Consider the following 27,080-nt stretch of genomic DNA (forward strand, 5'->3'; position numbering starts at 1 on the left):
GATTAGAGATGTATGACGTATAGTTTGGCGAGTTGATAAGATATCTAGTTAATTTTAAAACTAGCCATATATTATTACTTTGTAGTTCTCTAATGACTGAGAAAAACATGTTTTTTCTTAGCTCCTCATTAATTCAGGAACTGCTGAGAGATGATGAGTTCATGGAATGGCCCTGGGACCCACACTTTGGTTTGTCAGGATGCTTCTGGAATCCTTGGACTTCTGGGACATTTTCCTTCTGAGATTCAGAATCAACTTAGTCCATAGTTCTGATTTTTTCTTTTTCTTTGCCTAATTCCTTTCTGAATTATGAGAATGTGGATAATACTGTGGCCTCTCTAACATTCCCCCACTGATGTGGGCAGGCTAAGAAATTTGGGCCAGTACTGGAATGCATCCCCCGTGTTCTCCAGGTTTGCTGTTTCCTTCTATCTCTGCCCTCTGACCCCTGCCCCTCAACTTAGAGGATCGTTAGAGCTCCCAGGTGTAGGAATCTGGGTGTCTGTGATGCACTTACCCCTTGTGAACTAGTATATTCCAGAAGTTAGTCTGCAAGCACCTTGAAGCAGATACCACGCTTCATTAGGGTTTGAAGGCAGAGCCTTGCTCAGAGTATGTTTATTTCTAAACTCATTTTAAACTGAATAAAACCACAGTCTGCAGCTCCAAACTTATTTTAACCAAGTTCAAATGAAATTTGATTTCTCTTTCTCTTACCTTTTCCTTATTATAAGGGCACACATCGTTCTGATCTCACCTCTTATATTAAAATTGATTTTTTTAAGGAAAGTTTCTGTTACTATTTATTTTGACATCTTGATGTAATTTTATTCATTATGTTACAACCAGGGGCATTTCCACTTGAAACATTTTCTAATGTCATGAAATGAGAAGGTAACTGGCACTGGTATTAAGACAAACACAAAACAAACAAAAACCTGTCTCTTCCTTGAGGATATATTTGTATTTTCCGGGCCCTCATCACTGGTGACTTGAGCCCTTCTCTGGAATCTTAGAGAAGGTGATTCTCAGTGAAATAAGACTGGTCGTGTGGAATATAAAATTGGGAATCTTGATGGTGTATTAATGTATTACACCATTAATGTATTACTTGCATTTTACGAACCATGTTCCTTCCCCGGCATTTTCATATTTCCATCTCAATTTAAGCTTGAATTTCATTGCGTCATCCTCAATCATCCATCTGTGTCATTCAACAAATTGGTGTTAAATATGTAGCATCTGCATAGCAGCCACTGAGATTCCAAAGAGGTCCCTTCTCTCAAGGAGCTTACATTCTAGCTGGAGAGCCAGATGTTCTCCCGTTAATGCCTGAACAATGGTGTTAAGACTGAGTAGTAGCTACCGAGAAGCAGTCTCATAACAGCTGCTGGCGTTCACCCTGCTGTTCTGGGAAGGTGTCCTGTTCACTCAACCACACTTTCCTCTCACGTAGGCCAGCTCCTCCCAGAGACGCTAATCTTCGTCCAGGTTTAGTCATAATCCTCAGCACCTTTGGTTGGTACTGGGCTTATCTGTTGATATCCAAATATAAAATAAAAATAAAAAACTCATCTTCGAAGACTGTGTTTTGTCGTCGTGACAGAGCTGCTATGTTCGCAGCTTATCATTTTGCTCATCTATCTCTTGTTCTTTTCTTCCTTTCCATTGGTGAAAAAGCTGCTACCTCAGAACACACTTGTATGCCCTGGAACTTTCTGTACTCTGAAAAAGATGATCTGCTTATTTGTTTTTGTAAAAAGCTTATATCCCTAGGGTTCTGCGATTTCAAAGTAGCCAGATCTGGTAACATAAGGCGTCCATTCATGCACACAGAGGCTCCACAATTTAGAAGTACCCAGACTGGTTATGAACTTATTAAAAATTTAAAGTAGTTGAGTGCCAAGTGGGTGACTTCATTGTAAACAGTAGAAAGAAACACTCCCGATGAAATCGTTTGTAAGTAGGGTAATGAAAGAGGATAATGTTTATTAAAAGAAAAGGACATATATTACTTGCGAGTTCATCCTCTACATATGTGTTGTTTGACTACTAAAATTCTCAAACTAACATTAGGGCTTTCTAAAGACTTTAAAAAAAAATGTTATTAATGTAACTAATTATAATAGATGGATAGACTATAATAGAGAATCTATCTCATAGGCACTCAGATAAATTTATTTTTTAAATCTTCATTACTTTATATTGTTTTATTTCCTCAATCACTTTTATTTACAATAAAATCTCTCAGTCCTGAGATGCAACATTCTTTGAAAACGTTGGTAAAATTTTGTTACAAAAATATTCTTAGACTAGGATGGGCAGTGATGAGAGCAGTAAAATGAAGATGTAGCCTGCAACAAATCAACTATTTATTCCAACTCTCCAGTTGATTAAAAAAACAAAAAGTAACCCACATCAATGCTTATTTTATTGGAATTTTACAAGTTTGAGTTGAAAATAAATGGAAAATATTTTAACAACCTCCACCTTCGATTGGTCAGGGCACCATTTGCTTTTGACAGTTCTTCAAGTTTGAAACACAATTACTGTTGATCTGTCCATTATTTGAATCCCCTCTGCATATTACGCACTCCTTTGTCAGACATCTGCATCGTTATGTCCTCCACTAACCTATGGAATATTTCAGTGTGGTCCTGAATGATACTCATTTTTGATCTCTAACGCCCACCACAGAGCTTGACACATAGTAGATGTGTGATGAATGTTTGAATGACTGAATAATGTGATATGTATTGCTTATTTAAAATCACATATAAAGGCTATAAGTATAAGGCTATAAGTATAGCTGTAAGGCTATAATGTAAATTAGTGTAATTAATAAAAATACTTTGGAATCAGAAGGTCTATAATACAATCACCCCCTTGATTTCAGCTCGCCTGTTTTTGTATCTGGGACCAATGCCTTATGCTCAGTCTCTATTTCTACAACATCATAGGATTTCATCTAGAATGATTTCAGTTTCTACACATAGGCTAAAAGCCTTCTTTCCCTCCTCTCCCACATCCCATACACTTAGCAACTATTTGGTTTTTGTGGGATTTTAAAGCCTCTGTCCTATATCCCATCAGTATTTGTCCTCTGAGACAGCTGTGTCCCTATTCCCACTGGCCCATTATGTGAGGTGTGTGTGTGTGTGTGTGTGTGTGTGCGCGCACGCGCGCAGGCGCGCACTCAGAAAGGACATTGATCAACCAGTCTGTCCTAGCATAGCAATTGGTGGTGATAGAATAGCCTGTCACCTTAGACCTTTTTTAAAAAAAAAACATTCGACTCCGGAGACTCTGTTTTCATGTTAAGTGGAATTTGGCTTAGTCGTAGTAATTCCAGGCTATCGACAATCCAGAGACTTGTATATTTTGTCCCATGTGTGCTTTTGTGTATTATTATTGAGTAACTGTCTTCTGTCTTATAATTAAGCCTGCTTGAATTTTTTTAATGCACTACAGAGATGCTAGCTACCCACAACTAGAGAACAAAATACTCCACTTAGTAGCACAACACAGGAAAATTGATTAATGTCTACTTTCATTGAATATAGCACTAGTATAAATTACATTTTTAAAAGCATCAATAACCCAGCGAGGTCTCGAGCCATCTACATAGCTACTGCAACGCTCTAACACAATTGTTGTGTTAAGCTCGTGAATTTGTTTATTACCATGATTTTTTTGATCTTCATGTAAGTTTTATTCTTAAAATCCAAATACCACTAAACAATGGTATCTAAAGTTTCGTGGCAGGCCTTTGGACACCTCTCAGGTCGCTTCACATACATACCTTCCTACTACAACCACAGTTGGTGGGAATTTTACTACATGTGAACAAACTCCCACAGCGTAGTTGAGATGCCAGTAACCTAAATCTATGGCCTCGCCCTGGACCCACACTACAGCTTCTTCTAAAGGCTTACTCTACACATGTGGACACCATGTATGTAGCTGCCTTTCCAGTACATAAATAGACTTATGAACAAACTTCAAGTGGAATTGAAAAAGAGTCTATGATTTGGCTTTAGAGTACATATTCTAAATTTGGACAGAAAACTTTGAATAGCTTTTCAGATATTGGATATTGTAATTATCATGTTCGTTATTATTGGAATTTATGTGCATTTCACTCAGTGTTTTAATTCTTTAAAAAATGTCAATTATATTAAGATTCTTTGTGTCCCTGGACAGATGATGATTTTAGTAACCACTAGTTGTTAACATTAAATCTCAGAAAATTGAAGAAATACTAACTTCTCTGTTTTTTAGATACTATCAATTAATATTTAAATTACAGGTATCCAGTGCAGGTGCTTTTAATAGGTAGAGTATGTCAGAGTTTCTTTAACCTGAAATGTAAGTAGTTCTTATGGTAAAAGATATAGTAATGGCAGTGTGATTTTTTCAGGCATTGCCTGTTACTCTGATCATGTAGATTTTCTACCCCTTTATCATAGAGTAGCATGCATAATGCTTTATATTGCAATTGTCAGGTATGGCTTCATGTGGAAAAAAAAAAGACTAATATCACAGGATGTTTTAAAGTTAGGAAAGTGCCTTTTCTATTGTTGCTGTTGTTTTATTCTCACAACAAACGTGTGGAGCACATAAATCTGATATTAATGCTTACATTATACCTGGAGAAATCTGAGCATTGTAGAATTTAAACGGCTTGCCCAAAAGCACAACTTCATATGTGAAGTGATGAGTCACAGACTCCAGGACTGCTGTTCTGTGTTCTGTTTTTTTTTTTTTCTAGTACATTCTCTCTTAGATTTCACTTCAATCACCAGATTCCAGTAAACATGGAGGATGGTGACCATTACTCTGTATCTTCATTTGCTGCAGAGGAACTTTGGTTTCCATCATCTGTGACAGCTGGGAAGAGTCCTAAGTGGATGCAGTGGCCGGAAATCTTCCAGCAGCAAAGCAAAGGTGATATGTACCTGGCAATAGGCAAGAGATATGTACTTGCAATAGGCAATGTATTTGCAATAGGCAATGGCAGAGAGTGGGTGAGGCATATTTGATAAAGAAATACAAGAATCTGCTTTCCCATAGACAGAACTGAAATGCAACATTATCCTGGTTCTATAAAAGCACTATGAGTATTCTCCAGCATATCCTCAGACCTTCTTATTAAAAGACACTAGAAAATCAAAGAATTTTCTAAACAGAGAAAAGGTCCAAGAGATTGAAAAGAACATGTAACTACTGTGTTTCCCTGAAAATAAGACCTAGCCAGACAATCAGCTCTAAAGCGTCTTTTGGAGCAAAAATTAATATAAGACCCAGTCTTATTTTGCTATAAGACCGGGTCTTGATATGATATGATATGATATGATAATATATAATATAATAATATATAACATAATATAATACCAGGTCTTATATTAATTTTGCTCCAAAAGACACATTAGAGCTGATTGCGCGGCTAGGTCTTATTTTGGGGGGAAACACGGTATGTTTTCTTGTAAGCATTCCTGTAGATTTATATATAGGGATGGCTAGAAAATCAGTGGAGCAGTGTGGGGAGGAAGCAAGTGGTGCGATCAGAAAGGGCTGCAGGAGCCATGTTAGCAAACAGAGCAGAGAGTGCCCTGAGCCTGGGGTGGGTCCCTGGGGAGTTTGAGCAAGAGATGGTCAGGTACTCATTTGTGTTTGGAGAGCCCCTGTGGCAGATGTGTGGAGGAAACATTTAAAGAACTGACATAGATAACAGAACACGAGTTAACAAGTTATTGACCATCCAGAAGACAGTATAGGGTCTCAAAATAAGGTTGTGGCTTTGGTCTAGCAAAGAGGACTCAACATCAACAAATATGGAGAGGACAAGACTGATGGAATAAGAATTCACTCTGAGCTGGAAAACCTTCCTGTTCTGTCTTGTGATGTCCCTAATTGTTCCTGAATGTTGTTCTTGCTTTTCCAACAGATTGCCGTTTCCTGGAGATCTTAGACTATGCATTCACATTCCCTTGTACCTTGAACTTGACCTTGTTCTAATGGAACGATGCCGCCAAGGGTGACTGTGTCGTGAACAGCTCTTTCTGTCTTAGGAAAGAGCTGAGTGCTGAGCCTTGGGATTTTATTTTAACTTTTCTACCTCCTTCATGGTGGTCAGGCCTTCGGCTCACAGCCTGATTCCCAGTCTGCCAACCACTGAAGGTTTCAAAAAAGAGGTTGAGTCACACCTGGCTTTGTGATTTTGTGTGATGCGAGGGTATAGAGCAGGGGCTGATGGTGAGTCTATCTAAATCAGATCTTGCCCTACTTTTTGTTTCAAGTATTAATCTGGAAACTTGCATAATAGCACTATCCCTTACACTTAATGTGTTTCCAGTTGTAACTGGCTTATCTGATTCACACAGGCAAACAGAAGTCCTTTTATAAGTTTATGCATTTTTAGGAACACATATTTATTTCTAATACATTATTTGTCATTCCCAAGACGAATGCTCAAGATAGCTCTCTATGCTTAGTCATTTTGAGGCAGAAAGCAGAGATCCTGCCAAGTTATCCAGAAAAGTGGCTTGATTATAACGCTTGGAAAAGTTTGACTTTAAGTTTCCATTAAAATGTTACCATTTTTCTTGGCCATGGGTAAAGTGATGGCAGATGTGACCTAAATTAGCTAAAATTAAGTAACGTAGTTTTGAGGAACTATTTCCTTGAACCAGAGCATAATTTGGGAGAGAAACATGCTGTTCGTTTCCCTTTGCCTTTTGATTCCTGAATAATGTCACAGTTACTTCTGTGAGTAATGTGGCAGGTATCAAAATCAAGTACAATCAAGTACGGGCATGCCTTAGCTGGCAGACTGGTTTCAAGAATCATAATCAGTAGTTGTAAGCGACGGAATACATTAAATACATTTGAACAGACTGTGTGCATGTACTGAAATTATGAGATTTAAAACTCCTAGAAGGGACAGAATATTGAATTTCAGAAGTCAACAACCCTTGATCGGTTGGCTTATACCATATATGTTTTAAAGGGAGCCAATTTGAGGTGTTAACATAAAAAACCAGCAAGTCTGAGGCAGATTTCAAATTATTATAGACAGACGTGTCCTGTGAATAAAGGACGAATATTTTAAAGCAAGGTCTTATTTCATGGTTTATCATAAACTATCCTAGATTTTTCATTTTTGTTGACAGTTGTCCGTTCATGGAGTGGTTCCTGGTAGAAAGGAGCCGGGAGGGGCTCCTGTGAAGGGAGGAGGAGCTGACAAGCACAAGCAATTGACAGGAGGCCCTGACCAGGCCCGTGGATTCTACTTGCATTAATTTTGCCGCGGCGGTAAAATGAGCAAAAGTCCCAGGCAGCCGTGGTCTGGCCAGCCCCTGTGGGGTAGTGGAAACCCTGTAGGGCTGCAGGGAAGTGGCGCTTCGGTTTCCTGGGGACGGAAACGGGCAGATGGGTGCTTTTGCGGCTAGTGGGACTGGGTGTGCTCCCAAGCAGGTGGAAGAAGTAAGCTGTGCTGGCGGCAGACGGAAGCACAGCCTGCGTGTGGGGCTGACATACAATACAGTGGGCCCTTGATGTTTCCAGCGCAGCTGTGCTCATAGGAAGCGGTTGCCACTGTTGTCCTCGCCGATCTACAACGCCGATTGACTGTGTCCCCCGTGCTGTGCCTTGGAACCGGTGGGGCAGTGGATGTGGGGCCAACAGGCGGCGGCGTGGGGGCGTCACTGAGAAGCTGGCCTGCAGCGCGGACACGCCCCGGGGTGCCGGCCGCTCTTGCCCACTGGATGGAGGCACGTCCCTGGGCCCAGAGGGGCATGTGGACAGGGGCACGGATGGGCGAGCGGAGGCCCAGTCCAAGCAAAGGCGGGAATGTAGGGAGGTAAAAGCACCCCACTGAAGGTATTAACACCATTGAAGGAAATTAAGAATTTGAATGATTCATAACCAAGATCTATCCACTTAAGTCTTTCCCACTTCATTTAATGAAAGAAATCTAAACAGAAAGTAGTCTTAGATAAGTTAGTTTTATTACGTCAAAAATATTGAACTGAAGGAGAGAAAAAATGATAACAATAATGGGGGGAGAATTCTTACGGAAAGGTGTGGGGAAAAAATATTTTGGGGTGAACTTCAGCCAGTTTGAATTTATCCTGAGAAAGGTCAGATAACCACAAATGTAGATGGATTTAATCTAGAAGGAAGACTTTTTCTCCCTTCTCTCCTTAAGCCAGCAATGATAGGCTGCAGTGATTTTTTTTGGAGGTGATTGGACCTTTTTTATACCAGTCAGGGAGAAGAAGGTAGAGGAAAAGGAGAGAGAAAGAAACGAAATGGTAGAAATACCTTGAAATGAAAAGGCCCAGAAGCACATTTATAAACTAGAACAGATGTTCAATGCACGTTAAATTGGACCGTGGTGGGGGGAAAAAATAGTCTGCAAACCTACATGTCCAAGGACAAACTGACTTTTCCTTTGGCCAAGAATCATTTGTGGGTTTTTGTTGTTGTTGTTGTTCTTGTCGTTTTGGGGAGATGATGATGATGATTCAGAAGGCCTTGATCTTTTGTGCTCTGCACAGCCCAGGACTGTAAGGGGCAAGAATCAGAACTCTGCCCAAGTGCCGGCACTCCAGAGGAAATACCTGCTCACGGGAATAGAAGTACTGCTCAGATACATAACTGCGCCGTTAGGTTTTCGGCACCCGCTCATCACATACGTGTTTAATGCCTGAGGGGGGCTCATCCATTCATTGCCCTAATGGTCCCTGCCCAGTGCCTATCTGCCCACTTAAGTCCTATAAAGCATGTGTCACGGACACCATTGCCCAATGTGGAGTTTTGGGGGACTGGTCGAGACAGTTACCCTCCTGACACATCTTCCCACGCAATTAATTACATTGAAGCAACAGACAGATTCATGAAGTTAGGATCTTTTTATAGCTTTAACCATTATCCTACCTTGTTTCCCCGAAAATAAGACCTAGCTGGACCATCAGCTCTAATGCGTCTTTTGGAGCAAAAATTAATATAAGACCCGGTCTTACATTATGTTAGATAAGACCCGGTCTTACATTATAGTAAAATAAGAATGGGCCTCATATTAATTTTTGCTCCAAAAGACGCATTAGAGATGATGGTCCAGCTAGGTCTTATTTTCGGGGAAACAAGGTGTATTATTTCTTTCTTTCCCTTTCTTGACAAAAGGCAGCCAATTGAGTTCAGCGCCAGTTGGAGATTGAGAGTAGTACAGTTCACATCCAAACGTGATGTGTTATCCATAGAGTTTTATTTTGAGAACTAAATAATGTTTATATGATGATGATATCTATGCATTCGCTAGAAATCTAATAAACCTCTTATCTCATTTAATAAGCATGGTCCAGTCCAATCATGATGATCAAGATATAAAGCCAGCTGAGATAACTAGGAAGCTTTACATGGTAATAAATGTTGTTATTCAAATAGATTTACATGCCTTGAATTGAAATGAGAGTTACCCTCTCAACAGTTTGAAACATATTGTGCCGCCTGAAACTGCCTCTCATCGGAGCTGTGATAATTTCCCTCCATGCAAGAGCAAGATTATTCTTAGCAAAGAGAGCTTGAACAGATGAAGATAATCACATGGCTGTCCTAAATTAAATCAGTTAAGAGGGAGTAAAAGCGAATCACTCTAAGTCTTTATTTGTCTCCATTGTTTAAATTCTATGAACTAGCACAAAAAATATCATTGCTGTTTCAATCTGCTATTACCACAATGTGCCTGCAGGACAGCTGTTGACACTCAGTGACATAATGGACAGCAGCCTGTGGTTTTGAATAGTTTGGTAACTGGAGATCGGGAAGGAATAAGCACGTTGTCTGACATTTAACGCATTGAGTATGATGGCACCCTCCATGAAGAGACTCTCAATAAATAATGACGGTGATTGACTGTCAGAACTCCACAGAGCTATAGTGCAATAGACCAAAGTTGGATCACGTACAGCTATGCAGATTTTTTAAAGAGCTGGGATGTTGCTTTCTTGTTGTAATTTTCTTGGAAGGGAAAAGTATGTTATTGAGTATTAGGTTATGAAGTACTTGCTTTTTGTGTAAAGGACATTATCGTAGTGGAAGGAAACATGTTTGATGCCAAACTGTGTTGTATACGCTACAGAAATAACCCAGGATTTGGGGAAAATCTCCCAGGCCAGCTGAGATAGTCTGTTGAAACAGCTGTTGAGTTAACCCGGCAGCCTGGTGTAATCGATACGGGCATCCACACTTGCTCTGGTTAATTGCTGATGCCGGTGGCGGCTACATCATTAGGGATTACGTATCTCTTCGTCTTGGAAGTGGCATTGTGTTTGGTGTATAAAGTGAGGCAAACGTATGAGTCCAAGAACACACACAGGTCCACTGTCCCTTCACTGACTGATGTACGGCCTGTTAGAGTGTATAATGGGTTTTCCCATCAGTTAGCTCTTTCTTCATCTTATTTGACCCTGAGCCCTTATTACCCACATTACAGAGAAGAAAGTGAGGCACGGAGCTGTTAAATTGATTAGCCTAAACTCTAGTGAAATTATGTCTAGAACTTAGATCTTCTCTTTGTGCATTTGGGTGCTTTTTCCATGATCACATTTTCCTTGTACTATGGTTATTCAACAGCACCCGCTAATATTTATTGAATATTAACTATAGCTATGTGCATAGTATAATGCTAAGTACTTTACCTCATTTAACTATCAATCCTGTAATGTAGGTACAATTGATATTCCCACTTTACACATAAGAAACGATATTCTGATTGAGTAACTTCTTCATCGTTACATGGCTGCTAATGGCAATTCGATTTGAAATACAGTCCATTGATTCAAAAGTATGGAAACATTGTTTATCATCTTGTATCCCCATTGCTTTGAAATCAGCGCTTTGCATAATATTACATTTAACGGTATACGTAATTGAAGCATACTATTGCAGTATTATAGATTAGATTAGCATATTTAGAATGTACAGAATTAATGAAGTATATGGATTAATTATCAATATCTTGTTGGGGAGCTATATCCTAGAAGCCAAACTAGGGGTTATCCCTGATCATAATCCTGTTTCTCTAGTGGAATTTTCCTCTTCCTGTCTGATTTCTACTCATTCCTCCAGTCTCAGCTTAAACACAAAGTCCTTCCAAAAGTCTCAGTCAGGGGTCCCTCCTATGTACCCTCAAATTATCTGTGTATCGATTGCTTGTCTCGTTCACGTTTATTGTCCTACATGAAAAGGTCTCATTCAGTGTTTATCGGCAGTCTAGCAAAATACCTGTCTTTTATTGGGTACATAATGTGTTGAATGAGTTAATGACTTTAGTGACTTAAAATTAGCATCAAGTGAATGTGTCTTATGAAATAAATGGTTCCCCATGACAGAGCCTTCAAATTCTAGAAAAGCTGAAGAGAGCCGTTTAGCAGTCAGATTGTGTTAATAATCGGAAGCCACTGGCGAGTGTGCGCGTGGGTGCACATACTGTCGGCTCGCACCCATGCCAAGAGAAAAACAGTCAGGGACCCTAATCGGCTTCCAGAGAACACGTGGAATTAGCGTCCCTGTGTTATGTTTGTCTCTATAAACCACATCCAGGGCATCACAGTGTGTTTCCTAATATTTAAAATGTTTAAAGTCTATTAGTAGAAAAATATATCAATCAGGTATTTCGAATAGAAATGAAAGGAAATCTAAATGGGCCTGTATTGTCAGAAAGCAGAACAGAGCTGGGAGTGCAGTGAGAAAAGCCCACGTCAGCACCAGACACGGGGAGAAACATGGGTAGCTGTACAGGGCTGCAGGTATAAGGTGTCCAATCCGCTCTGGTGAAGCGCCACACCTACACTGGACAGAGTGTGCCGTGACAGCTCTCTTCTTCAAACACCAACTCTTCCAGCGAATCTGGGCTCTGCGACTGCTTGACCCAAAGAATATGGTGGAAATGACATCGGGCCCATTTCCAGGGTCAGGTCATAAGCACCTGGGAGCTTGCATTTGCTCTCTCGTAGGATTGTCCCTCTTGTAAAAGACCGGCCATGCAGTAGCAAAGTGCAGCGGCCCCAGGAAGGCTCTCGTTGAGAAAAACCATGGATGTGGGTGCAGTGAGCTGGGCTGATGGCAGTGCCACCTCGTCAGCCGTGCCAATGAGCCTTATGACAATGAACCCTTCAGGCCCTATTGAGCCGTCCTCACTGACAACATATAGAGCACAATGGAGCTGACCCATCCAGCCCCACCCAGCCCTGGGACCAAGCTTTCATTCGAATGTAGCTATTTTTTTCAATAGCAAGGACTTCAGATACTCTTACGTTACAAAATCAAGGAAGACCCAGGTTTTTATGCTTAACAAATCAGCGTAAGAAAAAAATGGCTACCCTTCCATGAGAATACGTTGCTCTTAAGATACGTCCCTGTACATGAATAGGAGAGCCAGTGAGTACTTGTGTGTGTGTGTGGGGGGGAGGGGGGTCAGGCTTTTCTTAGGAAACAGTTGTGTGGGTACCCCAACACAGAAACAAACAATCAGTCTGGGTCTCAGGGCTCCCTGGAGCAGAGCTCTGACTGGTTTTCACTGGGAATCAAGGTCTGTGCCCATGAAAATGCTTTGTAAACGACCCAGCTCTCCAGGAATGCAGGAACACAGTGTTGCCATTAATTGTATTATGATTGTAACTCCCTGCTGAGTGTCTGGAAGTCACCAAATCATTATTTTCCTCTTCTGCTTCCCTGGGCCCCGTATAAAATAGTTTCAAATGGAGGGTTAATATTAGTGCAGTGTCAAAATCAGGAATAAAAAATATTTACAAGGACCGGACTAGCGGAGGCTTCTTGAGGTGTTTTCTATTTTAAAACTTATAATTCACTTTCTAATAACTCTCTTTTTGTTTTAAGGAATCTGTAGAAACAATTGGCTAATGCGTGAGTAGTGAATTCCTTTAGGTAGTCTGTCGTGTTCTATTTTCCTATAGAATGAACTTGCAATTAGGACTTGCAGTCAGGTGTTCAGAGGTAAAAGTCTATAATCCAAAGTTCCCTTTTGCTGCCATGTGACTTGCAGTCCTTTCTAATCTCGGAGTCTGGAGACTGTTCTTACTCCTATATTTATAAATTCCTTAACCATGCAAACATTGAAACACAACCAATGAACAGTTTATCATTTTCTAAAACTGGACAGGAGCAAAGTTGAACCTGCTTTGTAATGGCATAAACGCACTGGGGAATTGTTTCTCTTTTCAGGATAGTTGTAGCATTCAATAGGAATACGGAGCACGTACATTTCATTGTTAAATTCCATAGCCAGTGGAATTCTATGATGTTTTAGTACTTATTATTTTGTTATGATTTGAGATCAAGAAGAACGTGAATGACTTTTCTATAATTTCCACGTACAACACAAGGATTTGTCAGATAAAGTCATAACTTATGTGACAATTAATTATAGTTGTTTACGTAAATTCTTTTTGCAGTTTGGACTAAAAAATGAAGGTGTGAGAAGACAGATCTGTGATATGCGAGGAAGTTTCTTTTCATCCTTTGACACAGGAAATCTTGCTCTGAGCAGTGAAGTGCAAGCAGGCTCTAACTCTGCACCTGATGGTGGCGTTAGGTCATCTCTTACCATGACAAGCGCTGTCAACAGGTCAGCGCGTCCCCAGCCAGCGTCAGAAGAAGCTGTCCCATGCCGATAGGGGTGGAAGCAATGTGTCCCTGCTTCGTTCAGGGTTATTTATCCACAGGAGACAGGTTTCTCTTAAACTCAGAGACTTTTCAGGGCCTCAGGTGTCGTTGTCAGCCCCCACCACCCAGTGCTTACCACAGCTGTCCTGCCAGCGACAACTGTGCTCTCTGAGGACAACCACTGCTCCCCCCGGCGGGGGGTGGAGGGCATGACAAACGGCTCTTGTAAGAACTGTTGGTAATTTTGGAGAGTTAGAAGAGAAATATCATGAGACCCTCACGGTGATTTCATTATACCCTGCCTCACTACGAACGGATTTCACAAGCTTGCATTGAGACTACAAACAAGAAAAAATAAATTAGATGAGGAAAGAGGTGAAAGGAAAATAAGCCAAGGGAAAGGATATGAGGCCAAGGGTCATATCAGTAAACCTAATATTTATAAGTTACAGAAAGTTGCTAGTGGTGTCTGTAAGTTGGGCGCTGAGGTTTTTCCTGGTTGTCTGAAAGTCAGGGAGGGCTGGCTGACTGATGGTGTCCATGAGGTAGGACAAACCACTGCCTACAAGAAACAGATTTAAAAACCCACAGCCAAGAAATCCAAAGACAACTCTCTAGGTCCTCGTACGAGGACAGAGTGTCACGTGGGAGGCGGCATTCTGGCCACACTGGACCCCTCTGAATTTCCCAATGTCCGGAAAGTGAGGCGAATGGATGTGAGGGAGGGTCTAATACTATTTCTTTGCCTCGCTTCAATTTCAGTACATTTGTCCTTTTTATCAAGTGAATATGGGCACATGTTTAAAAATCAAAGATGTGGAAGTTGTTGTCATAAGAGCAACTGTTTGTCGCCTTCTATCCCAGCTGCGCCTCGGCCTTCCAATTGTAACATTCGTATCTTTACTTTTATATCGTCCAAGCTGCATAACATACACCTGTGATCACATAACCTCAAAGTCCTCCGGGAACTATTTATATCATTCTGACGGCAGTATACTATAATCGTACACCCCACACTCGAAGGTGCACAGAAAGTGAAATTCCTTCTTCCCCATAATGCATCTTAATCCTGAGCCTTGATTCTTCTGTGTAGCAAGGAGAACGTCTCTGATGATTAATCACATATCACTGGGTGGTGGGTTCCCAGGGCTGTTTCGCATGGAGAATTACTGGAGGGACTTGGGACTCATTGTACAGTCAGACATCTGGGGGAGGCTTCTTACAGCAAGAGGGTACAAGGCAGCCAGGGAAAGGCCCGTGAAGTCTGGAGCAAACCACAGGCAAGTTTCCAGGAGTCCTCTCCCACCAGGGTCACACAGGACACACTTGTCCCTCCAGCCACGAGTTGTGACCGCCCAGGGCTTTGACTGGGGGCCAGTCATTGTGTACTTGACCTAGCGCTTACCACTCTTCCGGGCGTGGGATAGGAAGCTGATCAGCACAAACCACGTTGTCTGCACAGACATTTTAGAGGCTGCAAACCCTGTGTAGCAGTAAGAGCATGGGGGTGGGGGCACCCCTACTCCAAATTCCCAGACCCCAGCCAAGGGCCCACCTTGGACGCAGCCTCTCAGAGGACCACTGTCTCTGGCCGGCTCTAGGAAATCTGCTGCAGTCACTTACTCCTTTCAGTTTCTGCAGCAGCTTTTGGCTTCGTGATCTGTGTGTTGGAAATGTAGCTCCTTTGGAGGCTTGGTTTCAATAGTCTCTGTACAAGTTCGGCTCCGTCTCTAAGGTAGGTGTTCAGTCTGGCAGATTTTCTCTGCTCCCCCGCTTTTCTCTCACATGGTATGTGTCTGCACGTTGTGCTGATGTAGGAGGAAGAGGGCCGACCTCCTGTGGGCTGGCAGGATCCGCTTGGACCCGTGTATGCCGTCCAGGTTTTCACTGGTTTGGGTGGTCAGGGGCCTGGGCTGGACCCTGGAGTGAGTGGTCCTGGTGCTGATGGGGGAGACCGATTTCACGCCTAGCTTAGACCTCAGGTGTGGTCTGGATGTCCTGGGGAGTAAAATCACCATGACCACAGCCCTGGTCCTCAGCTTCCTCCCTGACACTGCCCTTCTCTCCTTCTTCCTTTCCTCCAAGCTACAGGAGTGCACCCAGCCCCCTCCCTGTCACACCTGCGTGTGGGCCAGGGCTGGGCCACTTTCCACTTACCGTCAAGCTGGCCAGCATCCGTCCAAACTCTGACCCCTCCCAGGCACACAAGTAAACTTCGCAACTCTCTGCATATCCCAGAATCACCTTTTACCATTTTCCACTTAATTGATAATTAGGCTAGATCGAGAATTATAGGTTGAAATCTTTCCCTGTGGGCTCCGAAGGTATTGCTCCTTCTTTAAAATTCTATTTTGATGTTTGTTTCCAGCACATGAGCTGGCATTCCTCTCTAGAAGATTCTAGGATCTTCTGTTTAAGAAAATGTAACTTTTTCTATGTCGGCGGCTCTGCTCTCTCCCCGCTGTGCCTTCTTGTTGGATCTCTGCCTCCTTGTGGTCCTGCCCTGCTCCTCCAGCCTCTTTAGATTTCCAGAAAGGTACGGCTGTCCCTTCTCCACCAGTGCTGTTCTCATTGGTGCTACGTGTTTGCTGGGTTTTCATTGTATTCCACATGGTGTCTCAGGACAAAGGACATAAAAGTGTGTGCTCAGCCTGCTGCCTGTGACAGGCAGTCCTTCCGCTGTGCCTCCCGCTCGAGTTCCACTACTGCCCCCAGAGAATCCTTCTGAGTGGAATCTGCATGTGTGTTTCCATTTAAAAGTCAGTTGAAATTACAATGAATTTAAGAAAATTACTTAAGTTTTTAAACAATTAAATTGAACCGTGGTGGGCAGACTACAACATGTAAACGACCGATGTGTTTGGAGTGATACCCAAGTATCCTCTTAGTATCTTTATGAAAATAGTCTGGCTAACAGATCCCCCAGAAGGGTCTTGAGGACTCCCAGGGGCGATGGGCCAGACTTTGATAATCACTGGTGTACACATTAATCGCATTATCATTGTGTTATGTCAGTAGACAGGTTTGAGAGACTGTGTTAGGGAGAACTTTCTACTAAAGGATATGTTGTTGTTGTTGTTTCTCTCAAAGGGTCCATCTTGCTGGGATGATGTCTTAATCCCAAACCGGATGAGCGGTGAATGCCAGTTCCCAAACTGCCCTGGGACCACAGCTGTAAGTACCTGGTGAAATCCATTCTCTTAATTACGGCCTTTTCAGTGTTTGCTAGGACATTCCAATTGAGACAAAAATGCTGACTTTTTATCCATTTGATAATACTCACCAAAAGTGTTGCAAGATTCAAAAGTGTTTATAATAGTCACCAAAACTTCTACCTGTGTCATCGCTTTCCAGCGTCACTTTCCTAGAGACTTACACACTTGGGGTGACTATGTTAAAATATGACAATTTAAACTCCTCACAAAGTAATATTCATGAAATAGAAAGAAAAAGCAGTTCAGAGCTTGGCCAAAGAAAATCACAAAAATAGAGTGTTTGTCTTTTTTCCCGATGCCATGATGTTTTACATTTGTATTCCATATCATGAAGCATTGCTTTCTTGCTTTATCGCTTTCTGCCATTCTTGAGCAGTTTTCAGCCGTAGTTGACTCTTAGAAATTCCAGTATGGGTGACCAGCTCTTTAGTTGAATTACCATCCTCTGACCTCTACAATCTCTTTTATCTTTGCAAACGTATGCCATATGTTTCTGGAAAGAGACCGAGTACTGAAGTTATTTTAAGAATATATTTTGTTATTATGGTCATGTTTGTAATTTGTATATTGTTATACCTTTTACCTCGAAAATCCCTGGGTCCATCACAATCTAATGGTATATATTTCCTGAGCTGTAAATACTCTTATGGCTCCGGCACAAAGGTCCACGTTAGTTCACGAACTGTCACAGCCAGCTGGCAGTTAATATCTTCTCCGCAGAACAAAGTCTGTCAACAGCTACAGGTACCGTGTTTGAACTAGACCCTTAGGTGTGTCTCCTCTCTCCAGTGTGCTGGGTGACAGCAAGGAGCGGCAGTAACAGTCATTCTGGTAAGGGCAGGGACCACGAGCTGATTTCTGTTAATGCAAATCCTAAGGAAAAACAATGGCTTGTGTGTCACTCACAGATAGCGAGCATAATACAATCTTCTAAGTTTGTGAAGGGATGAAATTAAAGTGCATGTATTTTATAGGGGGGAATTCTTAAGTATAATTATATATATATGTGTGTGTATATATGTACAAATGTAATGTATATATTGCAGTATACATATTATGTGGATGTACTTACCTTTAATAATAATAATGATCATGATGGAGCCATATCTTTTGGTGTGTATAACATTGTGGTCACCAGAGCATTCTTACAGTCATGTGAGGTCCTTTGAAAATCTCCCCCAATCACTGACAGTCTGATTTCCTCTCATGTACCTTGATATTAATCAGCAGAATTCAGTCACAGCAGAATAGAAAATTTTGCACCCTTAAAATCTAGCTTCAGATTGGTCAAAGAGGGAAACTGTGTTGTGTGCAGTTGAAAATCACGGCCGCTGCTTGATGAATATTCAACTTACTTTGGATATAAACACATAGAATGCAGTATACACTAAGTTATAGGATAGCTCTATTTCTGACAGCACATTGCACTGATACCCTGAAAAATCCTTGCAGTACACATCATATAAAAATCTGGATTAAATTATAAACACATATTTTTTTAAAGAAATGGCTGTACTGACAACATAGTGAGAAAAAAGATTACATGCTAAAAATTAAGAGAAGGCTGGACTTCAGTGAGGAAAGTGTGTAGGTTGTAGGCAGGATAAAATGAAAGGGTATATAGCCTCAGACCGGGCAGACATACACTGGAGATCGCAGCTGAGTTTAAGGCCTCGTCAAGGTGGAAAATGAAACCACAGAATCGTACATGAAGTTAGCACCCTCGTTAGATTAACTGGAGAGGAAAGTGCCAGGAATCATTGCCTATTTTGTTTCCACTCTGGATAGAGTTGAAAATGTTACTCCTTAGAATTTATAAGCACAAACCCATCTTTAGCTGACTTTGGGACCAATCAGTATGTATTCTTTCTGTGTAGCACATGAAGTCCAGAGCCTAGAATGTTGTTTAAAGTGCTAGTGCTAGGATCTGGGCTGAATCATACCCCAAATCTCCCAGGAAGCCATACTCTCAAATGGGTCTTCAGCTATTTCCCTCAGGCAATGTTTCAAGGAGCATGAACTAACAATCAGAAAAAATCACACGTGGAAACAATCCATGATGATTGAGAGTGAGCAGAGTTCAAACCTGGAAAGAATACAGAAATTGAAGTAGTCAGGGACGGAATACAAGGGTGCTTAACGTGTTTCTAAAATGAAAGTTCATATAACAAATGATTAAAAAAACAAAAGACTATCAAAACTACTCAGTTATATTACAAGACTAAGCATACATAAGCATGCATGCACAGAGTCACACAAGAAATTCTACAATTAATATTTATAATAAGTGACACAAAACTTACTAAATGAGTTAAACAGCAAGTAAGAAAGGTAAAAGAGAAATTATAACTTAGATTTTAAATTTGACCTGGTAAAATTACTCAAAATGCAGCCAGGAAATATAATAGATTTAAAATATAACAGAGAAGCTAAACAACATGGAGGACAGAATAAGAAATTTCAAATATTGGATTACCAGAAGAAAGTACGTAATAGAGAAAATGACGGAAAGATAATCTTGAAAGAGATATTGAGGCAGAACCTTACACAATTTTTAAGACTTAGGAATCTAAATGAATCTCAAGGAATGAAATGAAAGACCACGCCAATTCAATCATACTGAAATTGCCAAATATGGAAGTCAGAGAAGTTCTAGAAGTGGCTGGAATGAAGAAGTCTGATTAATTACCTAGGAGTGATGATTGATTGTTACTTAATCAGTATTAATGTTGGAAGACTCATGACGGGAGCAATGTCTTCAAAATGTCAAAAGAAAATAAATTTCAAGCAAAAATGTGTTGAAGAAAAATCTTTTAAAAACAAAGGACAAGAACAACCAGCAAGATGTTTTCAGGCAAACAAACTCAGGGAATTTACTGTCATCTAAACCTTTCAAATATTTTAAATAAACATTTCAGAAAGAAAGAAAATGATCCCAAAAGAAAGGCTTGAAATTTGAGAAGAAAGGGTGGGAAAAAAATGTAGATGAACCTAAACAAAACATAACAATAAGCATGATAATATTTGATTTATGGATATATTTATACAGAGTAATTGTAGTTGCTGGTCAATATTGCATACAAGCATGGAGCATGAAATTAAAGCATTCTAAGATCTTTGTATTTTTCACCAAAAGTAAAGATAGTGACTAAAATTAAACTTGTTTTTGGCATATAAATACTCATAACAGCTCTGTTTGGAACAGCGTAAGCTGGAAATAATGTACATGTCCAACCACAGGTGAGTAGGGAAACAAGCTGTGGCAAAGCCATGAATGAAAAGGGAAGTACTACTGACACGTGCTACCCCATGGATGGATCTCAAAATAATTGTCTTGATGAAAATAGCCAAACAAAGAAAAAAAAAAAAAAAGATGCTGCAATGATTCTATTCATGTGAAATTCTGAAAACCACAAGCTAGAAAATATATCAGCAGCTGCCTAGGAATTTGGGTAGGAGCATGAGAAGGGATTAAAAAATGCCCGGGAATCTTTTGGGGGTGAGAAATTGTTCATTGTTGTGTTGTCTTCGTGGTTGTATATGTATGTCAAAACTTATCAAATTGATAGATGTGCACTTTATTGGATGTCACTGAGACCCCAGTAACGCTGTGAAAGAAACGGTGCCAATATTCCAGCTCCTCACGAAAGGCTATGAGTTCAGGCCACTCTGTCTTTGCCTCCCAGCCAGGGTTTCTTCCCTCACGGGCACCACTCTGCCGGCTGCCAGAGGTCTCACAGTGGGCACCTGGCCCCATCCCAGGACACAGCTTTCTCCCCTCCCCCCACTGCTGGGCAAATGCAGACTCCCCTGAGAGTGAAGGCAACCCTGCGACCCTTCCAGACCACTCTGAGTACCGCAGACAACTCCCCCAACCCACGATGAGCTCCGCACTCAGAATTAACTCTGAATTCCAGCCAAGGTTTTTTCTACAGAGCCCTTCAGTGTGTCTGGGGAGCCCCGAGGAGGAGCCATGCACAGGAGGCCACGGGGACAGGGCCAGTCCCAGCCTCCATGTCACCCTGAGGCCGGTGCTGCTATCACCGAGCACCACCCCCCGCAGCTGGCAGCCAAACATTTCTATTGTCATCTCACCCCAATGGGACACCCAGAATGGAATGTGATTTTCAATAAAGCCTTTATCATCACGTGGAGAACGGGGCAGACTGAGGCCGTGGTTCCAGGATAAGGTGATTCATGGGCCCTTACAGCTGTCACTTACGGACTCAGAAACAAATCCATGAAACAAGAGAACCTTGTCTGTGAGCTGCCAGCAGATACCCATCAGGTCCCCTTGTCCACAGTGGGTCAATTCTGTACCTAAGCCAGTCACAGGCAAGGGAGACACAGGGAGCCGCCTTCTTTGCCGTCTCAGGACCACCAGGAAGCAGAGGGGCGCTGGCTTCTGTCATAGGCCGTAAGGGGCAGATAGCTCTGCCCAGGAAGACCAGAAAGGGCAATGTAGACCCTGCAGGCTTGCATACATGCCTCCTGCGGACCCTCCCCACTGCTGTGCATGTTCTGGAGGGTGGAGATGATTAAGAACAAAGGCCTTCTTCCAAAGGCTACTCCCCTCAGGCCCTCAGGAGTGAACAACCTCAAGCAATGACAGCACTGAGGGCGCTCCCCCTCGATGGTGTACATCACCAGGTGTGTTTCTTCTGCTGGAAGCATACTGTGGGCTGCTCTTATAAGACCTATCTGTGTGACAAGGGGTGCAGAAGCTGCAGAAGGCTTTCCCACATTCTCTCCCCCCTTAAGGCCTTTCTGCAGGGTGGACTTCCTAATCCTGAAGGGACAGGATGGGGGGCATTGGCTCTAGACTCTCTCATAGTCTGTGATTTTTTTTTTTTTCTGGGAGGAAATAAGGGCTGCTTCTCAAAGGTTTTTCTGAACCCCATGAATTGATGGGTTCAAGGCTGGGTCTCATGTGCACTGTCGTCATCCACGCCTGCTCTCCATAGCCCTGTTGGGTGACTATGGAAGGTTGCAGGCCTCGAGCCCCAGTGTTGACAAGAGTATAATGTTGTCTAGTGTGCAGCAAGTCGACGTCCTTGTCAAGGAGTCCCTCTCCTCCCAGGGCAGGCACACAGCCACACCCTCAGAGGTCAGGGGTCCCTGTGCCAAGTTCGCCATGGAACCTCAGTATGGGATCTTCTCAGAAGCGGTCCCTGATAACCTCCTGGAAGCAATTCCTTGCCCAGGGATCTGTTCAGTCCAGCTCTTGTCAACGTTAAACCCTTTCATTTAAAGATGCATTTTAATTATTTAGAATAACCAATCAAGGGATTAAAATAAAATACAGATGTCAAATTATCAAAAATAAATAAATAAAAGGGAGGGGGGTGAATAGACAAAAGTGGGGAAAACAACACACACTAGAAATAAAGCCAAATATAACAGTAATGTAATTAAATATAAATGCACTAACTTAAGTTTAAAAGACAAAAATTCTTAGACTGAATTAAAAGAATAAAATCCTGCTTTATTCAGGTTACAAAAGATATACCTAACACACGAGAGAATAAAACCATTGAAAGTAAAAGAATAGAAAATGATATGCTAGGCAAATATTAACAAAAAAGATAACTATTCAAACCATTTAAATTGTATATAAAATAAAAATTCGAGGGAAGAAAACCATTGCAAAAAACAAACACAGAAACAAACAAAAAACAATTCTCTAAGTTTTAATAAAAGGTTCAGTGACCCAGGAAGATATAGTAGTTTAAGAATTGTATGCTCTTAGTAACATAGAGTCAATATATATTAAAGACACGCTGAGGGGTTGAGACCTCCTTCAGTACAAACGCGGAGGTCGGAGCAGGTTATCACAAGCAGCGGCAGTTGGCCTCCTGAGTGCTGCACCCAGCTACTGCAGGACGCCCCCCTTTTCTTCAACCACATGTGCAACATGTCAGCAGTTGATAATATTTTAGAACATTAAAGCATTTACGTATTGCTAACAAAAACATAAGCATTACAAAAATCTCTTAACCTGGAAATTCAATGAACTTAAAATACTAAAAATCCAAATGGAAATATGGGATCAAACAACAATGAAGACACACCACATATCAAATTTTTGGTGGGATGTATCTGAATTAACATTTAAAGGGAGAATTTAGGATCACAAATGCTTATTTTTATTTTTTAAAAAAAAGATAAAATTTTTAAACAGATTGTTTTAGAAGGTAGAAAAAGAAATTGTCATATCCAACGATTTTTTTTCTCCCATATCTAATGAACACTAAATAAATGTTGGTTAAATAAAGGAACTGAGAGTAGGCACTCTCCTGGATAACAATACTAGTGGCTGGCAGAAGGGCTCAATGCGAGAACTTGCATTTCTTTATCATTTCTCTTAAAACCATTTTTCTGGATTACATTTTTACAATGCAGCTAAATATAAACCATGACTCCTGCATCTTCTAAAATATGATGTGCGCTCTTTGTTTCTTAAGGCAGTGAGAAGATAGGCATTTTTAAGTAGTTTATCATACTTTAAGTTTTCAGGGCATTTAATGTTTGTGACAGTGTTTTGTACACTATATATTCTCTAAAGTTTCATTTCTATCACTTGTATAACATACCCATATACTTAAAATTCAAAGTAGCATAAATAATCAGTATTTATGGACTTAAACATAACCTTGGTTTTTAAGAGTACAAATATCAACTTGGCCTTTTGACAGATCTGGACCTATTTCCATTTTGCACTAATCGCTATGGTTTCAGGAACAAGCTTAGCATTAGTTCTGAACGGCATCCTACTTTTTCATTGAAATGACTTTCTAGTCAACTCAAACTTGCAATTAAAAAGGAGAAAATCAATTAGGATTTTCTCCATTAGTGAAGTTAATTCAACTTTGGCTATCACATAAGACTTCACATTTTCTGTGTAAATTTTGATTTTATATTTTACCTATGATACCTTAAACATAAAGGTCTCGGTGTGTGTACGTGTGTTGGGGGGAGTGTTTCTTGTTTGCAACCAGCGGGACTCAGTCATACTCCGCAGTTGTACGCTCTAGGCCTTCTCCCTGAGTGCCAAATTATAACTTTTAAAGATGAGCATCTCTGGTGATCCAGCACTCCCAGTGAAGACATCTGGTCATGGAGGGTGTCTTAGCCATGTGAGAACGTTGCCTTTTCCCTCACACCTGACAACTGGGCAGCGGGAGTTAGGATAAGGAGATAGTTGGTCCCTTGTATGAAAAAGAAAAAAAAAATGAATCATGACTGTCTTAGTCTGTTCGTGCTTGCTGTAACAAAATACCACAGACTGGGAGACTTATAAACAATCAACATTTATGTCTGGAGGCTGAAAGTTCAAGATTAAGGTACCAGCAGATTCAGTGTCTGATGAGAACCCACTTCCTGGTTCACAGACAGCCATCATATGGCCGAGAGGTGAGGGAGCCTTCTGGGGTCTCTTTTATAGGGACATTACATGTAATTCCATTCCTGAGGACTCGGAGACTCTCGTGATCTAATCATCTCCTGAAGGCCCCACCTTCAAACACCATCACAATGGGGGTTAGGTTTCAACATAGGAATTGTGGGAGGGACACAGATATTCATACCACAGCAATCCTCCAAGAATAAATGACCAAGGTCATTATTTTATACTTGTGGAAGGATGTTGGTTTTACTACTTGACAGCCTATAACATACATCACATTTTATATTTTTGAGAAGTAATATTTACCTGACATGCCATATAAAATAAAATTTTCTTTTTTTGATTATTTGATTTTGATAGGACTTCAAGTCTTTTACATAGAACTTTTTGTCTTCTCAGAAACAGTTGAAAGGACCTCTCAAAATAGCTCAAAGATTTATTTCAAATGAAATTGCATACTAAAAACTATCCCCTGAACTATAAAAAATAACATAATTATTAAACTCAATGTTAATAAATGGAGAGTTTCCATCTTATTCAACATGCAATTTATTTCTTGCATTTTCCCCCAGTGGGGCTCAGTGTATGTTAACTGGAACATTAGTTTGAATAAAAAGTTAATATTTATAGTCTCTCAGATTTCATCTTTTAGGGAAATGTTGACTAAAATAAAATGAATAGTAAATAACAGTCACCCAATACGAACAATTTTTATTTATAGGGCATTTGCATATTTTTTTTTGCCTGAAAGGTTTCTTATTAATGTTGTAGTTTAAAGAAATTACTCTTCTCAAAAGGATCTGTGTTTCTTTTGGTTGTTTTTACTGGTGATTTAGACTTGATTAGCATCTCACGAAAAAAGACTCAGGGCTTCTCAGGATGGTTTTCTGGTATAGACAATGCATTCTTATTTTTTCCCAGTATTTCATAATAATGAAAGGTTGGCTTTGATTTGCTTTTAAGAAAAGATCTCGGGTTGACCAAATATCTCAGAGATAGTCACAAACGACAACTTTTACTTGCAAGATGATAAGAAGCTGTGAGCTTCATGTCCTTGTGCCACTTATCTCACGTGCACAATAAAATGACCAGTGTGAGCACAGATACCTCCAAGTGGGCATTTAATTAATCCCAGCCCTTGTAGCTTCCAGGGGCCACATGGATCTCAGAGTGTAGCCAGGTGCTTTCATGTGGAGGGTGGAGAATGAAAACCAAAGGAAAAGAGGAAAGGACGCACCCACTACCCTCTTGTTCTGCCTTGATGTTTGGCCGAAGAAAAATGATCTCCCCGTCCATACACTGTTCCCTACAGTCATATTTTCTTAATTCTAAATAAAATTGAATTGTGAAAGCCTTTGAAGTCAAACTCAGATTATGATTGAATGGTATCTAAGCGTGACAAAATGTTCTCTGTTGTCTGACATGCAATTTGGGTGACAAACTAGAAACTTCTTAGAGCATTTTTCAAAAACCAATCAAGTATGCAGGCTCAAGGACAGTTCATTTCTAAACCAAGTCTTGAGTACTTGATAACAAAAAGGGTCATTTTTTTTTTTTTAAAGTAAGGTACAATTTTGACGATAGATTTTTTTTTATTATAGAATCAGATAAAATTTTACAAATTTAAACAAAAAAATTGTAAAGGTTTATATATAAAAATAAATTAGTCTAATATGAAAAAAAGTGTCAATTTTCAAGAGTGCTAGGGTATTCATGAGTGTGTGAAACCTAAACTCAAATCAAGTGAATTTTCTTTTTTGGTGACATAACCCCCTTTTACAACTTAGAGGAGAATTAAATCATCAGTCATCTTCTCCAGGTATTGTTAAAGACTCTTTTGCACTATTATATGAAAAAGTTAATCTCCCAGGAAAGGAAACAGGGTTCCAGAAATCAGAACATCTACATACACAGGATAACCAGAATACATACTGTAGCCCCATAAACATAACCTTGGTTTACTTTATGATGCCATTTTTCAAGCAAATGTGCAGTTTCCATGATATATTTTTTAAATATTGAAATTAATTCTTGCATCCTCAATTCTGGGAACCGCCTAGTCTGTGGAACAGTTAAGTTGTTTTTTTCACTTGCTGATCTGTGATGCTCTGTGCTGTAATTCATTTTGGATACAGCAGAAGAAAATCGTGCATATTACCACAACACTGCTTTGCTATGAGCTGTTTTCAACCTGTTTATTATTCCCAGAGGCTTTGAAAGTCATTTCTTAATATTTCTTTTTTTTTTGTCTTTCTATAGGATTATTCCAAAGCCAGAAATTTGAGTGAGAGGGTGTACGGAAGGTAGTGTTATGGCGTTAGACAAGGACCTCAGACAACAAAGACGTAACAAAGGAATTGGTCATGATTAATCACAAAGACATGTGCTTTTAGACCCCTAGGTGTTAGGTTAGGGGAGAAGGTATATCAATCTACCAGAAAGATAGCAATAGGTGTAAAAAGATAATTTCAAATAGATTTATAAATGAAATTCTGAGATCTGGAGCAAAGAAAGATTAATACGGCTGCAGACATCACCAAATGTCTCACTGGGGACAGTAGATTAGACCTAAATGGAAATATGGGGGCACAGGGGCTGGAGGTTACTCCGTGATGGCCTCCGTGCCCATACACAGGAGGCTAATGGAGTGAGAAGAATAGAAGGAAGATGTGTGAGTAATGGGGCAGGAGAAGGAGGCCTGCCTCTCGGCTGGGAAATAGCCCTCTTGATCCTTCGAGCAGGTGATTGATGCTCTAGGAAGTCCACACTCCATC

At 40.7% G+C, this 27,080-nt stretch overlaps 1 protein-coding gene across 1 annotated transcript in view; it reads left to right on the forward strand.

Annotated features, from left to right (window-relative positions):
* PRKN (parkin RBR E3 ubiquitin protein ligase) overlaps positions 1 to 27,080 on the forward strand; it is a 1,140,411-nt gene that overhangs the window by 545,345 nt on the left and 567,986 nt on the right. The window contains exon 5 of the mRNA XM_081044895.1: positions 16,777 to 16,860. Within this exon, the coding sequence (XP_080901021.1) occupies positions 16,777 to 16,860 (84 nt within the window). The remainder of the gene's footprint in view (positions 1 to 16,776; positions 16,861 to 27,080) is intronic.

Source organism: Rhinolophus hipposideros (assembly GCF_964194185.1).
Source record: "Rhinolophus hipposideros genome assembly, chromosome: 3".
Taxonomy (NCBI): domain Eukaryota; kingdom Metazoa; phylum Chordata; class Mammalia; order Chiroptera; family Rhinolophidae; genus Rhinolophus; species Rhinolophus hipposideros.